Raw genomic sequence first — 16,542 nt, forward strand, 5'->3', positions numbered from 1 at the left:
TACTACAATATTTTTTTAAAAAGAATACAAGGCATGGAGTATAAAGTAGGGCCTGAGTATGGGTAAGTGATAGAATAGGAGTAAAGGTAAGGAGTGTGGGTAGAGTATAGAGTATAGGTCCAGTATGGAGTATGACTAAGGATATGGACTATGAGTAAGGCAGTGAATATAAATGAGATACTAGATATGGGTAAGTTATAGAGTGTAGGTAAAGTGTTGCTATGGACTGAAAGGTTGTGTTGGAACCTTATCATGGTCTTTGGAAATGGGCCTTCGGGAGGTGATTAGGTCATCAGGGCAGAGCCCTCATGAATGCCATTAAGTACCCTTATAGAAGAGACCCCGGAGAATTTGCTCACCCCTTTGGCCATGTGAGGACACCGTGAGAAGTGTCTATGAACCAGGAAGTGGACCCTTCCCAGACACAGAATTCGCTGGGGCCTTCATATTGGGTTTTGCAGGCTCCAGAGCTGTGAGAAATAAATGTCTTCATTGATAAGCCCTCCAGTCTATGATATTCTATTACAGAAGCATGAAAGTACAATGACAGATATGGAGTGAGGGCAAGGTATAGAGCAGTGATGGCGAACTGATGACATGCGTGTCAGCACTGACACATGTAGCCATTTCTGATGACACGCGGCCGCATGCCGAGGATGAAACATTTGCTGCTCCTGAGGATGAAACATTTGCGAAATAATGTTTTTTCCTCAAAGTGACACACTACCCAAGTTATGCTCAGTTTTTTGGCGAAGTTTGACACACCAAGCTCAAAAGGTTGCCCATCACTGGTATAGAGTGTGTGTATGGTTTGAAGTGTGCATGGAGTATAGAATATGGGGAATGTATGGAGTAGAGGATAGGTGTAGGTGAGTTTCAGTAGTCAGGTGATAGCAACTGATATAGAACATGAAAAAAGCTGAAAATTGATATTTTTATGCTGCTGTGTTAAAATCAGAATTACTATTATATTTGATGTATTCCAGACCAAGCCAGCAACAGCTAAATGGCATTGAAGAATGGACAGACTGACATAATCAAGGCAGACAGTTTAAAATTAACTCATAGCCCTAGCTGGTTTGGCTCAGTGGATAGAGCATCGGCCTGCGGACTGAAGGGTCCTAGGTTTAATTCCAGTCAAGGGCATGTACCTTGCTTGCCAGCACATCCCCAGTAGGGGTTGTGTAGGAGGCAGCTGATTGATGTTTCTCTCTCATCGATGTTTCTAACTCTCTAACCCTCTCCCTTCCTCTCTGTAAAAAAAAAATAATAATAAATCAATAAAATATATTTTAAAAAAATAAATAAAATTAACTCATAATGCAGTTTTGAACATTTCATTTTCACATTAGCCAACCTGGGATAGCTTTGCTTAATTACCTTACTTTCTTAATAATGTGGGCTTTTTTTCTGCAAATTTGTACAAGGAACATTTTGGGCTGTCCTCTTTCCTTGAGATTTTAAACCCAAAGAGTTTCAGATTTAATTGCTTGGGCAAAGAAATCACCAAGAAGAACAAATATGAGTCAGCAATGTGGGTGCTACTTTTACCAACGTGAGTAAAATATCGATTGTATGAGTGGAAGTATAGAGAAGATGGAAAGTCTATGAGGTGATTCTCATAAAATGAGCAGCAACATCTGGGTCTTTAAAAATGTGTTATGCAAAGAGAGAGTGGGCAGGGCAATGAAGAGAGTAACTATACAAGTTTGGAAGAAAATTATATTTGTCCACAGGCTAAAAAGCTTTGATTTCTTAATAAGTAAGTAAATAGAGCAGGAAATTTACAGGCCAAAATAGTTAGTTGAAAGGCAACTTGAAAAGAGAGAGCAGTCAAATTTATAGCTCCAATAAGAAGACAACAGAATGAAACGAGATTTAAACAACAAGAGTTTTGACTATGAAATATTTAATCAGATATGTTGATTGCCTCCTCAAGAAAATTTTCAAAAGTGGCTATCTTTGTGGCTAGTCCTGTTTTTTGGAATTGATGAGGTACAGCTTAGCACAAAAACTATAAGCTAAATAATACACTCTTTTAAAAAAATCCTGAGATTAATTTATTTTAAAAACTATGCTGAATGAGAATTCATTTTCTTGGAAAATTTATCATAACAATTTTGTCTTTCCTTTTATAGAGACAAGTAATAAAGAATGAAAATACAACATCCTCAGGAGAGGCAGGTGTTATATTTCAGACAATAGAAATAATTTAGGCCAAAATAAATGAAATTAGCAGGAGAGGCAAGATGTAGCACTTCTATAATGGGCTTATTCCTATACATTTTAGCATTTCACATATTTTATGGGAGCCATGTGAATGAGCTTAGACTCATAGCCTGAGTAGAGCAATAAATAACTGTAAATAATGACCTTTCCTTGGAAACCAGAAATTTTGCAGATAGGCTGATGTTTGTACTGGTAGGTGAGTCATTTACAAGTTTGGGAAAAAACATTACAAGTTTGGGAAAACCCAAAACCAATAGAAATATCTTAACTGGTTTATGAAGTGCATAAGAAATCTAATAAGCTAATTTTTTACAAAGTTATCAATACATTCTCTAATTTTGTCTGTGTTGCCTGTGCCTATGATGCATATCTATGAAATCATTGCCAAGACCAACATCAACAAGCTTTTTGTCTGTTTTCTTCTGGAATTTTAAAGATTCAGGTCTTATATTTAAGACTTTAATCCGTTTTTAGTTGATTTTTTTTCTGTATGGTGTAAAACAATGGTCCAACTTTATTCTTTTGCTTTTAGATATCCAGTTTCCCCAACACCAATTGCAACCATCTTCTCCCCATTGTGTATCCTTGCTTCCCTTGTTGAATTACAGTTGACCGTATGTATGTACCTAGACTTATTTTTAGAATCTCTATTGTGTTCCTTTGGTCTATAAGTCTGCCTTTATGCAAGTACCATACTATTTTATTTAATACTAGTGGCCTGGTGCATGGATTCGTGCACATTGAAAGGAAGTTAATTAGAAGAAAGATTCGTGTGGTAATTATGTTACTGCAAAAAATTACATGTCAAAATAGTATATATACTATAGTATTATAAAATTAAAATACAAAATATTTTAATATCACTATTCACCCCTTCTCTATAATAAAAGTGTCAGAGATAAAAGAAAATTAGTAAAATGTATATGGAAATAATATATAAATTGATTAATAAATAATAACAACATGATATAAAAACAACAAAGACATGATATGAAAATAACAAAAACATGATATAAAAACATTGATAAAAACAATGATTGATAAATTGATTAATAAATAAACAACAACAACATGATATAACAACAACAAAGTGCCAACAGTTTGTCTTCAGATAAATTCTGGCTTCACATGCAATTGGCGCCAGTGAGAGCTTTATATGTATCATGCATGCGTGAGTCAACGTTTATTTTTAAATTGCCAGTGCATGTCATATATACCTGCCAGTAGGTTGGATGATCAGACGGACATATGGTCAGTCACTTAGCCTTTTATATATAGAGAGTAGAGGTCCTGGACACGAAATTTGTGCATGGGTGGGGTCCCTAGGCGTGGCCAGCGATCAGGGCCGGTTGGGGCCTTCCTTTGTTCTGCGCTGCCCCTGGTGGTCAGCTCACGTCATAGCAAGCGGTCGAACTCCTGGTTTGTTGAACTCCCAAGGGGACAATTTGCATATTAGCCTTTTATTATATGAGATAGTTTTGTCATATATTTTAAAAATCAGGCATGTGATGCCTGTTTTTCTTTTTCAAGATTCTTTTTGTCTATTTGGGATTTTTTTGTGGTTCCATATGAATTTTATAATTTTAAAAATATTTTTGTAAAAAATGTTATTGAAATTTTGATAGAGATTAAATTGAATCTGTGAATCATTTGGACATCTTAAACAAAATTAAACAAGTGGGATAATATCAAACTAAATATCTTAAGCATAACAAAGCAAACAATAAACAGAGTGAAAAGGCAAACTACAGAATGGGAGAAAATATATGCAAGCCGTATATCTGATAAGGGTTAATTTCTAAAATATATAAGGAACTCCTGCAAATGAATAGCAAAAAACAAACAAACAAATAATATGATTTAAAAATAGACTAAAGACTCAAACAGACATTTCTCCAAAGAAGACCTGCAAATGGCCAACAGGTATATAAAAAGATGCTCAATATCACTAATAATCAGGGAAATGCAAATCAAAATAAAATGAGATATTATCTTACACCTTATTAAGATTGGTATTATCAAAATACCAAAGACAATAAGTGTTGGCCTGGAACTCTTGTGTACTGTTGGTGGGAATGCAAAATGGTGCAGCTGCTATGGAAAACACTATGGAGGTTCCTCACAAAATTAAAAATAGAAATATGATCCAGCAAGCCCACTTCTAGGTATTTATGCAAAATAATTTAAATCAGGATTGCAAAGAGATAGCTGCACCCCATGTTCATTGCAGTGCTATTCACACTTGCCAAGAAATGGAAACAATCAAAATGTCAACCAACAGATGAACAGGTAAAGAAAACGTGGAATACACATACAATGAAATACTACTCGGCTTTTAAAAAAAGGAAATTCTAAAATATGTGACAACTTGGATGAATCTTGAGAACATTATGCCAAGGAAATAAGCCAGTCATGGAGGGACAAATACTGTATGATTTTATCTATATGAGGTATCTAAAATATTCAAATTCATAGGAGCAAAAAATAAAATATGTGTTTTTTAAATTTTCACATGCACATGATATAGGGAAAGTAAATGAAGCTAAGCAGTGGTACTTGGACTGCACAGGAAGGTAACAGAAGACAAAGAAAAGTGGAGAGGGAAAAATGAACTTGAGGTTCTGCTCTGGACCGGGTGTTTTGCATTTGCCATCACATTTATTCTTCCTATCATTGAGCCAGTGTTTCTCCATAGAAACCAACTTGTATGGGTGACTTGATCCCTCAGCCAGTCCATGATACTGTACTAAAGAATCATTTGTCTTAGGGGACATGCTCTTCTCCTTACACCCTATTGGGGATATGGACATGACAAAAATGCTCCTTCATCATGCAAAGGAGGGGAGAGGAGGAGGTGTTTCCTTAAGTATTTACTGCCAGCCGAAACTTTCTTTTCACAAACACTGGCATTGTAGAGTGGGAATGATGGATGTTCCTTTCAAATTACTGAAGATACTGAGGATAACTGACCTTGCTATGAATCCCTAACGGCCGCAAACGTTTTCTGTGCAGATGCAGTAGTAACAGGTCTCTGAAAGTCACAGATACCTACCTTTCAGCACTGAATCTGAAGTCCCTTCCAGGGAAACAGAAATGGCCCAAGGCTCTGTTGGCAGCCCTAAGGACTCCACTCTCCGATTCTGAGAACAGTGGGGGAAAAAACAAAACAGGAAAAGTTGGATTCAGAAGAGAATCTATGAATTTATTTATAAAAGAAGATAATTTAGAATAGAATCTTGCATAAAGCACAAATTCAGTACAAACAAGCAAAGGAAGAAAAATGATAAATAAGCATTTTCTTTCTCATGTTAAGAATATATCATGATTAGCACATTGAGAGAAGAGAAGGGACATTATCACAGGAAAAGGTGGAGCAGGGCAGTGAAGAGGAGAAAGGAAAGCCAAGTTTGTAGGAGAGGACAGTGGCATTCTGTGCTGACGGTTACTAAGGAAGGCAAGGTCAAGAGAAGAAAGCAGGAGAGAAATGGGTGAGATCAAAGTGCAGGTTTGCAAATGTGGACTTCCGTCCTGTGGCCTCTGTCCCTCTGCATACATGTCAGGAGATGCATTTTTTTTAAAAAAATATTTTATTGACTTTTTTACAGAGGGGTAGAGAGAGTTAGAAACATTCATGAGAGAAAAACATCGATCAGCTGCCTCCTGCACACCCCCTACTGAGGATGTGCCCGCAACCAAGGTACATGCCCTTGACCAGAAACAAACCTGGGATTCTTCAGTCCGCAGGCTGACACTCTATCCATTGAGCCAAAGTGGTTAGGGCCGGGGGATGCATTTTAAAAGTAAAGAGTGGAAAGCAGATTTAATTAGCTTATTTCACTTTAGTGTCTTCCATAACTTTAGTAAATACAGAAAAGATAAAATAAAAACAGAGGGCATGGCCATTGAAATTAGAATTAAGCAGTGAAACCTCTTGTTAATGATTTACTTAACCACCTATGAGAGAAATCATTTAAAATAACATAAAACTGGAAAACAATAAAGATTAAAAAAAAACTACAAAACTATAATGCAGATGTGATGGCATGAATTTCCTCATTAGCATATGAAATGACTTCTTCAAATATAGTTCTACCTCTTTGAGAGGGTCAGATTTCTGAGAAGATACTAGAAATCTACTTCAAGAATTTGCTTGGGGAGGAAAATTATCCAAATTGTATTTTCACTCTTAATCAAAATGTGGGCATCCATATGAAGCAGAAGGAAAGCAGGCCATGAAGTGGAAGGAGGATGACAGAAGTCAGGAGAAGTCCTAAGTGCAGCAAATGTCACCCAGGGGGCACTCTGTAAGTATGTACCATGACAATGGAATCTGCACTGAGTACATGCTACCCAGCTTTAAGGATCGTTACCTGTGAACAAGTTACCTGCTTATCCAGAAAAATGAGCTGTGGCTGTACTGGAAGTTCTTTCCCCACTTCTCCATCTGAAGGCTGGACTAGGACTGAAAGAACATACGGCCGAGTATATATCGAGTTCCCAGTTTTAAAATTGCTTGTATTTCTGGCACATGTAAAACAAAATGGAATACAGCCATATGATTACAAATATTACTGTGGTAGCGATTTGCCAAAATCCATTACCAGCAGTGAAAATATCTGCCTTTGAATCTAGAAAATAATACACTTTGTAGTGAACATTACATTGTAACTGAATAAATAATAATTATGTCTTTATTTAACACTAGAGGCCCGGTGCTCAAATTCGTGCACAGGTGGGGTCCAGCCGGCCCACCCCAATGGGGGCTGATTGGGTTGGGCTGGTGGGGGAGGAGATGCTGGAGGTAGGCCACCCCCACCCCCAATAAGGGGGGGGGGTCAATCGGGAATGGGGATGGCTGGGAGGGGGCCACAGGCAGTTGGCCAGCTAGTCCCACCCCTGATTGGAAGGGGGCATGATCGGGGGCAGAGCCAACCAGGGGGAGGGGCTGCCACAGTGTGCATCATAGCGACCAATTGTTCCAGTCATTCCAGTTGGTCCATCATTCTGGTTGCTTGGCTTTTATATATATAGATTTTTGCTGAGCCATGGTAAAAAATGGACTGGGTGTAAGGGGATGAGGGCCGAAGTGCTAATTATGAACTTATATTTTTAATCACAGTTTAATGATAGAAGCCCCCCAAAGACCCTAATGAAAGAATTTAGCAGATTATAAGACTTAGACAGTGGGGATGTGTTCAGTAGTATGCCAATGAACCAGCTCTCCCCTCAAAGACCCTGATGCCTAGTGTTTTCCAGTTTCCATGGTGTGAATACTTTCTCCATGGCTGATTCTGGTACCATGATGACATGACTGGGAGCTGAGATGAGATGCCTGAGAGCAAAGCAGCAGCACAGCTGTTAGACATGGAATAGCTCACCTAGTCCTCACAACAGCTCTTCCATATTTGTCATCTCCATGGTGTGCTTGCACTAAATAGGTTTAATAACCATGGAATTAACTGATTTTTTAATTTTAATTGAATGAAGCCTTTGGGGAGAATAATATTCATAATTAATATATGCTGAGTACTAACTGTGTACCAGGTACTAGTCTAAGCTTTCCTTGTATAAACTCATCGCATCTTTAAAATGACATTATAGCCCTAACCGGTTTGGCTCAGTGGATAGAGCATTGGCCTGCAGACTGAAGGGTCCCAGGTTCGATTCCGGTCAAGGGCATGTACCTTGGTTGCAGGCACATCCCCGGTGGGGAGTGTGCAGGAGGCGGCTGATCGATGTTTCTCTCTCATCGATGTTTCTGACTCTCTATCTCTCTCCCTTCCTCTCTGTAAAAATCAATAAAATATATTTTAAAAAATAAATAAAAAATAAAATGACATTATAAGGTAGGTATTCTTATTTATACACTAGAGGCCCAGTGCACGAAATTCATGCATGGGTAGGGTCCCTAGGTCTGGCTGGTGATCAGAGACAATCTGTGGAGCGACTGGCAGGGCGATCGGGGGACCCCCACTGGCACCCGCCTTGGCTGAACTGGGGCCTGTGGGCTGGGGGAGACCTCCTGTGTTGAGCGTCTGCCCACTGGTGGTCAGTGCACATCATAGCAACTAGCTGTTTGGTCAATTTGCATATTAGACTTTTATTATATAGGATGGAGAAACTGAGGTCCAAAAGGACTAAAGTAACCTGCTAAAGGTCTTACAAATAGTACGTGCATGACCAAGGTCTAGAGCAATTTACCAATGAGCTATATTTTTTTTCACCCCTTTCAAGCACATTAATTGCTGATGTGACTTAGCAATAAAATAGAATAAATAAAATTAAATGGTTATATAATTCATGATACCTTAAAACATGTTTTTCCAAGAGCTTTGGTATTTTTGATGACCAAGATAGCTTTATTAAAAGAACATTATAGCCCTGGCCAGTTTGGCTCAGTTGGTTAAGTGTTGTCCCATGCACCAAAAGGTCACCTATTTGATTACCAGTCAGGACACATGCCCAGGTTGCCTGCTCGATCCCCAGTAGAAAGCATGCAGGAGACAGCTGATTGATGTTTCTCTCTTATTGATGTTTCTCTCCCCCTCTCTCTTTTCAAATTAATAAAAACATATTTAAGAAAAAAACCATTATAGATTATATATCTACTAGAGGCCCGGGTGCACGGAATTCATGCACTGGTGGGGGGCGTGGCCTGCGAGGATAGGCCCACTGTGGGAGCGCCGCTCATCCCCGAGTGACTATGGATCCACTTTCTGAGCAGCTGCTCCCGCTGTGGGAGCACACTGACCACCAGGGGGCAGCTCCTGCGTTGAGTGTCTGCCCCCTGGTGGTCAGTGTATGTCATAGTGACTGATCAACTGGTCATTCTGGCCATTCCACCCTTCGGTCACTGGGCTTTTATTATATAGGATTGCCTCATCAAGCCTGTTATGTACTATACATCATAGACATGTAATAAATTTTTAGCAATTAAATGGAAATATAAAAGATAAACATCATATATCACATATATTACCCTAATATCCCATAGTGACTTATCCTCTATACAACTTAAGTCAGGTCTAAGAAAAAAAATTTTGATTTTTGTTTTTAAAAAGTAGCTTATCCTGCCATCAATTAAATGCTTGAATCAGATACTTTATTCCCAACCTTTTATTTTAATTTGTGTATGTGTGTGAGGACAAAAGAATAAATTATTTATTTGGCATGAAAGGTGTATGTCAGATAAAAGTGATAATCAACCCTAGAAAGAGGAAATACAGTGGATCACGAACTATGAAGTTTCTGTAGGAAGCAATTTCCCGCCCCCCGAGAATTCTGGGAAATGGGGCAGAATAGTCCTAAGAGCCCCCTTTAATCGTCTCCCAGCTAAGTCTCTGACCTGCGGTACAGTCGCTCACTGGAAATTGAACATATAATAGTCCCATCACCATTTATTAGTTTGCTTAACCTGAGTGGGCAAGGCCCCCTTTTAATTTTTTTAAAGTAATAATTTAAAACAGATTTTTTTTAAAAAAAATTCTATGCTATTAATTCTATTCTTCTATGGGTCCCAGGTTATTGGAAAATTCTAACATTGTTACCAGCTCCTATTTCTCCCCTAACCTAGTTCTTAAGTGCTTTCTGGTGCTGGACAGAATTTAGGCCAGCAGCGTGGGCTGAAGAAACTGAAGGGCTCATCAAAATCCTGACACAAGAACACTGATGTCTGCAGACGAAGCGACGGGAACCAACTGCCTGAACACCCGCTGAAAGGCCTGCCCCTGACACACTTTAAAGTTTATTGTGGGCAAACATCTCTTATTAAATGTAAACAGCATCTCACTGGAGGTCAGAGACTTGCTGCTACAGCATATCCCAAGGTAATACCACTTTAAGCTCCACATAAACTCTTAAGCAGTTTCTATCCTAAAACCTGACCGTAGGTGGTACAGTTTTTTACGATATGTTATAATAGTGCAATAAATCTGTTAGCTTAAAATCGAATCTCCGTGGCCTTTTAGAGAAATCATCATTAAATGCAGGGTCCTGTTAATGATGCCATCGAAGTGAAATTGTTTAATCTGCTAAGGGGGTGAAAGGTCACCAAATGAATTTTTTATAATACATCAACTTGACACGCAATAGGGAAAACTGTAATAGATAAAAGCAAAGGAAAAGGGCACTGTCTTCTTCTGATAGGTCAATAGCAGCCAAGAGAGTCACTCATCCACTTTCCTTTCACGATGGGGCTCCTTTTGCATTTAATATGGACACCCAATTAATACCTCAGCACCACAGACAACCTCATTTTAGGTGACTTATAGCAATTTCTCCCCCTTCCCTGAAATGAAAGTGATCACAATACATCATAGCATTGTGCGAATTAACGCTAATTGATTCAAGTTACCAAGCAATGATGGGCCACTTATATAATCTAGGCGTTATTGGGTGCTAGAAGGGATGGAGGGAAGATTAGATTCCAGTGTCCGTTGCTGTGACGACGGGAGTCACCTGACACCTTGTTAGACAGTTGTAAGGTTCTATTGCTGGCCCCAGTGGGGTCGTCAGTAAACTGGAGTGATGTCCAAACATCATTATACGCTGCTCCGATATTAAAGCAAAGGGATTAGCAACTTATTGCAAGCAACCTGGATTTGTCATTGTGCTGTCCTTATCCAATTTCCAACCACTAATGTGACTGTAGCCTGCGGGCAGAAAGACCTACAGCCAAACTTTAAAAAATGGGGGAGGAAAGTTCCCTCCAATCCTCCCAGTTCTAACCACTAGTTAACAGCTTCCAACACCCAGTCAAGTATGTGAAAGAATCCCCCCACCCTTTTCAAGGCTAAGTGTAAACTAAAAGAAAGATAAAGAGAATTCAGAAATTTCCCAGTTCAGAAATCACCACTATGCACTTCAACCCTTGCTTTTCAATTTGCCAGATCCAAACTGCTAACCCTCTAAAGGGGTGGGTGCGGAGGGACTATTTATATTTGCATGACAAATCCAGTAAACAAATAAACAAGTAAATCCTATTGGTGAAGGCTGGCTCTGGGCAAGACCTAAGGTGCAGGCATTGTGAGTGGTGGGGTGGGGAGGTAGAAACACTTCCTCACTCCCTTTGCCTCTTCAACATTACTAAATCAGGTTATTATAAAAGAGCCCCATGTTTTAATGAAGTGTGTCAGGGTGTCCTGAGCATTTTCCATCATTCTTTAAATTATGCCACTAAAACCCCCACACAATTTAAAATTTATGAATTGTTTATTTATGGAATTTTTTATTAAATACTTTTGGACCACGATTGACCACGGTTAACTGAAACCTCAGAAAGCAAAACCATGAATAAGAGGGGACTACCGTATTTTATAATCCTATGTTCCCTATCAAACACAGCCAGATGCCCTTAGCTGCTGTGAACCTCTGAGAGAAAAGAAATGTTTTATGATCCCAATGCTTCCTTCCTGCATGACAGCATAGTGTTTCCAGACCTGGCACATTGCAAGCACCCAGTACATATTACTAGAGTAACCCTAAGACAGATCAGTACCCACCATGCACTACTTCTCCTCTTAGGTCTTTAAGCGCCTCTGGAAAGCCATCACCTGTCTTGGCCTGGCTAACTTCAAGTTTTGGCACACTCCTCAGGTGGTGTGCTTACTGCTATGCTCTAACACTTATTATTAAACTCTTGAGGGTCTTTGGGATTATTCAATTCAAATCGAGATTTGAGATTTGAGTAACCTAGGTGTAGGTTGCAGTGTGCCAGGGGTATGTACAGACACAGAGTAAACACAGCATGTCTTCCCACAAGGTCAAATCAGAGGTCAAAACCTAAGTATTTTAGTTAGTACATTATTTAAAATAATATTTTATAGTAAATCCAGCATAAATATCTGGAATAATGGAAACTCTGAACACATTTTTAAGATCATACACAATATTTTTTAAATTTTCAACTTATATTGGGGTGCTGTAGCAATCAAATTCAGACAAGGAAAACATCACTCAAGATTTTTCTGATGAATGGGATTTAATACAAGATATTGGTTGCACGAGAGTATTAGAATGGCAAAGCCAAGCAGGTTACATTTCAATATTTTCAATTAGTACGTAATGATCATTTATTGCACATGGCACTGTGCTTCAGTACTCTTGGGAATGTAATAGTAAGTTCAAGCCCTGAATACCTAATAAATATTATAATGATAAAAATGTACTCAAGCCAATTTTACAAAAAACTAAATTAATGGTTAAGCAGGAATACTCAATCAGTGATATCTTTGTAATAGATATAGAATAATGAGATTTAATACAACATTCTTATTAAATAGTTGCATAAAAGTGTTGTTTTTTGCCTACCCATTAATTTTAAAATCTCTAAATGTTCATATGAGCCATATAGTTTTTGGACATAATAGCAGTTCAACTAATGTTTGTGTAATATAAAACATTAAGCTTTCATAAGTCTTTATTATATTTACCTACAACTTCACCATCTGTACCAATAAATATAAATTACTTGATTTTAAGATAGTGTGGTTCGGTTTTGGAATTAGAAGTACATGTGTATGTGGGTGGGAAACTGCTGGATACAGATACGTTAACAGCAGCAATGGATTACAATTAACATCGCATTTATAAGGAAAGTAGCAGAAAAAAAATATGCGAAGTAGAATCAAACATTTAGTGGTCCAGGGCCATTTAGCATAAGAACAATGGTCCCTAAGGGCATCACTGCAGAAACAGGGCTATAGAATAAATGATAGCTTTGATAATGGCCATGAATCATCAATAAAAATGTGAATGATATACATTATTTTCCATTTAATAAGGCTGGATAATGTGTGTGTGTTTTTCAAGTTTAAGAGATTAAAGCTTTTTAAAAATATAGTGATAAAAGGAGCAATTTTTAATTAAATGGAAATTTTGCTTATGCAGAGCATCTCATTTTCCCACAAAGCCACATATATGAAATCCCATTATGACAATTTTGCCATCCACCTAACTTAACAAAGTGGTGAACAGAAGAAATGGTGCAGAAACATTCTTTGACAATGAAGCCATGGTTTTGCCATGAAGGAGGAAAGAGACAAGCTGGCCAGTATAGCAATCTCTTCCTGGATGAGAATTCTGCCAGTCTTGGGAAGAATATCCTCCCCTATTGAGAGAAAGATTTTGCTTTTGCAAACTCCAAATAGCTTTTTCCTACAAAGCAGGTGCCCAGGGGGCCTGGAGAAGATGCTAAAGGAGAATGAGTGCCAACAGACTCGTCTCACCAATGGTTGCTCCTAGTTTTCTTCTCTGTCTCGAGTCAGCTTCATAGCTTGCTCCTTACACAGAACAAGGGAACTTAAAAGGCTATTCACATGATAGGTATAAAAACATACAGATACATACTCCCAGAGTGTCATGCTCACCCTCAGTATGTCTGGTTTCAGAGCCCAAGGTTTGTGGCCATGTCATAGAGAAGGAGCTTTGTGAGAGAGGGCATATTCGTTTTCTATTGCTGCATAACAGATCACACAAATTTGGTGCCCTGAAATTACACAAATGTATTATCTCTAGGTTGTGGGTTAAGAGCCCAGACAGGCTTGATTAAATTCAATGCTTGGGTGGAGGCTTTGGGGAAGAATCCACTTCCGAATGCGTTCAGATTGTTGTAGAGTTTATTTCCTTGTAATTATAGAATTGAGGTCCCTATTTCCTTGCGGGCTGTTAGCCAATGTCTACTTCCTATTCATGGAGCCCACCTTCTTTTTCTCATGTGTTCCCTTCCATCTTAAAAGTAGTGACCCTTCAAGTCCTCTCACACGGTGACTCTCTCTGCCTTCTTATTTGCCACAGCAGGAGAAAGGGCTCACGTGATCCTATTCATAGGCTCCTGGGATTCGGACAGCAAGTCAATGGGAAGTCACTTTAGAAATTCTGCCAACCACTAATAGCTTTGGCATTTCAATAGCTAAACCTCCACTAAAAAATAAATGTATTTCATTTTACAATATGACAAAGAATATTTTTTAATGAAGCAGTAGAAGGGGGAAGAAGAAGAGAAAGAAGGTAAAGAAATTTGAGAGCAAAAATCAAGTTGCTACCGAAAGAAAGAGAAGCAATATAAAATGTATCCTTCCAGAATTTCAGATAAAAGACAAAATACAGAACTAAGACCCCCATGGGGAAACCCTAGTTAAAAAAAAAAAAAATAGCAGATTGAACATAGGTATATCTCTGTTCCCTCTACTTCACTGAAATTACTTAAAATAATAAAATAAAATAATAAAAATGGATAAAAATAGTGTAAGTCAAAAAGGATAAAGGAGCCAGGAGGAAACTGAGAAACTCACAACAGAGGCCAACAAAGTTTTGAAAGATGGGAAACAGTTTCATGGAACTGACCAAGCCAAGGGAGGATGTTTAAATCCAGATGCCTCTAGATAAACACCAGGGGAGCCCAATTCTTTGCTGTGCATTATTTTAATTAAAAAGTAGATAGCTTCCCATTTCTCCCCACAAAGCAGACATTGGTAGCTTTCAGGAAATAGTCCTCCTGAAAAGTACTGTAGATATTTGATATGGCCTCAATCTGTTGAAATGTACAAATTCCATTAACAATAGCGCTTGGTGCTTTTTCACTGAGAGCCCTGTGTCCCTAGAGTCTAGGGCCTAGACTAATTTCTGCTGTCTCAAGGTCAATTCATTAGGTTGTTAATGTATGATCAAAGTTGAAAGAACAGGACTGGCCTTGGGGCCTACACAGGGCTTCAGGGTTGTTTACCATACTGTGCAATTCTTAGGACCATGGGAAACCTTGCTAATTCTCATTCAATCCCTTTGGATGAAGCATTTCTCATTCTGCAGATATTTTTTCAGGTATTCTTAAGAAGCAGCCTGTCCTTATCTTCATATTATTTGCTTTTTAGCCTTATGTCTAAATTTTAAGAAAACTTTTCTTAAAATACTAGAGGAATAGAGAGAAATGGGGGATATAATACATCCCCACAGAAATTTGTTGCAATAATATACATGGTTTCTTATTAAATCAGAAATATCTGAGTCAAAGTGAAAACACAGTGGCTACAACAGATTGTGGGCAATAAAGGCAAACTTTTTCTGAAGCCATCTCACGTCCTTATGATAAAATGATGTCCACACACATATGTGCATGTATCTAAACTTGTTCTCAGTCTGCTCTCTTTGCTGGGTTTCCTCTGTTATACTTCCATTGCTTCTACTCTTTGACATTTCCCTCCTTCTAGTAAAAAGCTAAATATTCACTGAGACTTTTTAAAATATATAATATAAAAATCAGTCATTGTTAAATGTCATCCTATTAGAAAAGCTCAGTACTGTAAAATCTAAATAAAATTTAGCAATGGACTAGCTCTTTTTCTCTCTACTCACTCATAAATCTAATACACTAAAAGAACCGAGAGAGATCTAAATGAAATTGGGCTAAAGGAAAGAAACCATATTTAGACATAAGCTAGTATGCACTAGAGTACTTTTTCAGATTCATGATTCTTATATTATTATGCATAATATCATAATAACATCAGTAACATATTGAAGGGTTGGTGGTTGGTAAAACTATTTAAGATTTAATAGATTTTGTACAATCATGCAACCAGGAGCATGCTTCAATTCTAAGCCAACAGTTCCCCAACTCTTCAAATCAACCAGAATCCAGAAAAAATGCTTGAGTTTTCTTTTTATATCTTCCATACATATAAATGTATTGTAGGAAAGAGGTACACCTATCTCCATTTTAAAGACGTAACATATAATACAAAAATACTAGCTAAGCTTTCGTATAAATATGTTGCTCTGTGTATAAAAAGGCAATCAACGTATTCCTTGAATATGTCTCAGATGTAAAGATATTCCTTTTTGCTTTTTACTTTAGAATAACTTGCACATTCATTGGAGAGATTGTATAGGAGTAACTAATACCCATTAAATATTAATTGCTTATTTATTAGCACTACCACATATAAGATGCAAAAGTAGCAACAGCAGCATAATCTAAAAGAATATGAATGCTCTAATATGTCACTGAGTAATATAGCTCAGAATCTGAATAAGTTTCCTATTTCAGGGACCCAACATCACCTCAACATGTGCATGGGTTTGAGCTTATATTTCCAGTGGCAGGACCAGTTTATAGGGACTAACCATCCTGCTCATGGTGAGTCCTCTACAGCCAAGCAAGCAGGCATTTGTGAGGTGGTTAGTTTTATATATGTTTTCTAAGCATTGTGCCAAGTTCACATTGTCTCTCAGGCTGGTTCTTTTGTATCAGCTAAAAAATGGAGCTTGGGACTCCAACAGTCTTGACCTCATGGCAGATGCCGTAGATGAACTTGGGCT

General features: G+C 38.1%; 1 protein-coding gene across 1 annotated transcript in view; it reads right to left on the minus strand.

Moving 5' to 3' along the window:
• PKHD1 (PKHD1 ciliary IPT domain containing fibrocystin/polyductin) overlaps positions 1-16,542 on the minus strand; it is a 418,502-nt gene that overhangs the window by 26,866 nt on the left and 375,094 nt on the right. The window contains exons 61-62 of the mRNA XM_008157496.3: positions 6,615-6,750; positions 5,282-5,369 (exon numbers count right to left, since the gene is read on the minus strand). Of these exons, the coding sequence (XP_008155718.2) occupies positions 5,282-5,369; positions 6,615-6,750 (224 nt within the window). The remainder of the gene's footprint in view (positions 1-5,281; positions 5,370-6,614; positions 6,751-16,542) is intronic.

The sequence above is a fragment of the Eptesicus fuscus genome, chromosome 10, assembly GCF_027574615.1.
Source record: "Eptesicus fuscus isolate TK198812 chromosome 10, DD_ASM_mEF_20220401, whole genome shotgun sequence".
Taxonomy (NCBI): Eukaryota; Metazoa; Chordata; class Mammalia; order Chiroptera; family Vespertilionidae; genus Eptesicus; species Eptesicus fuscus.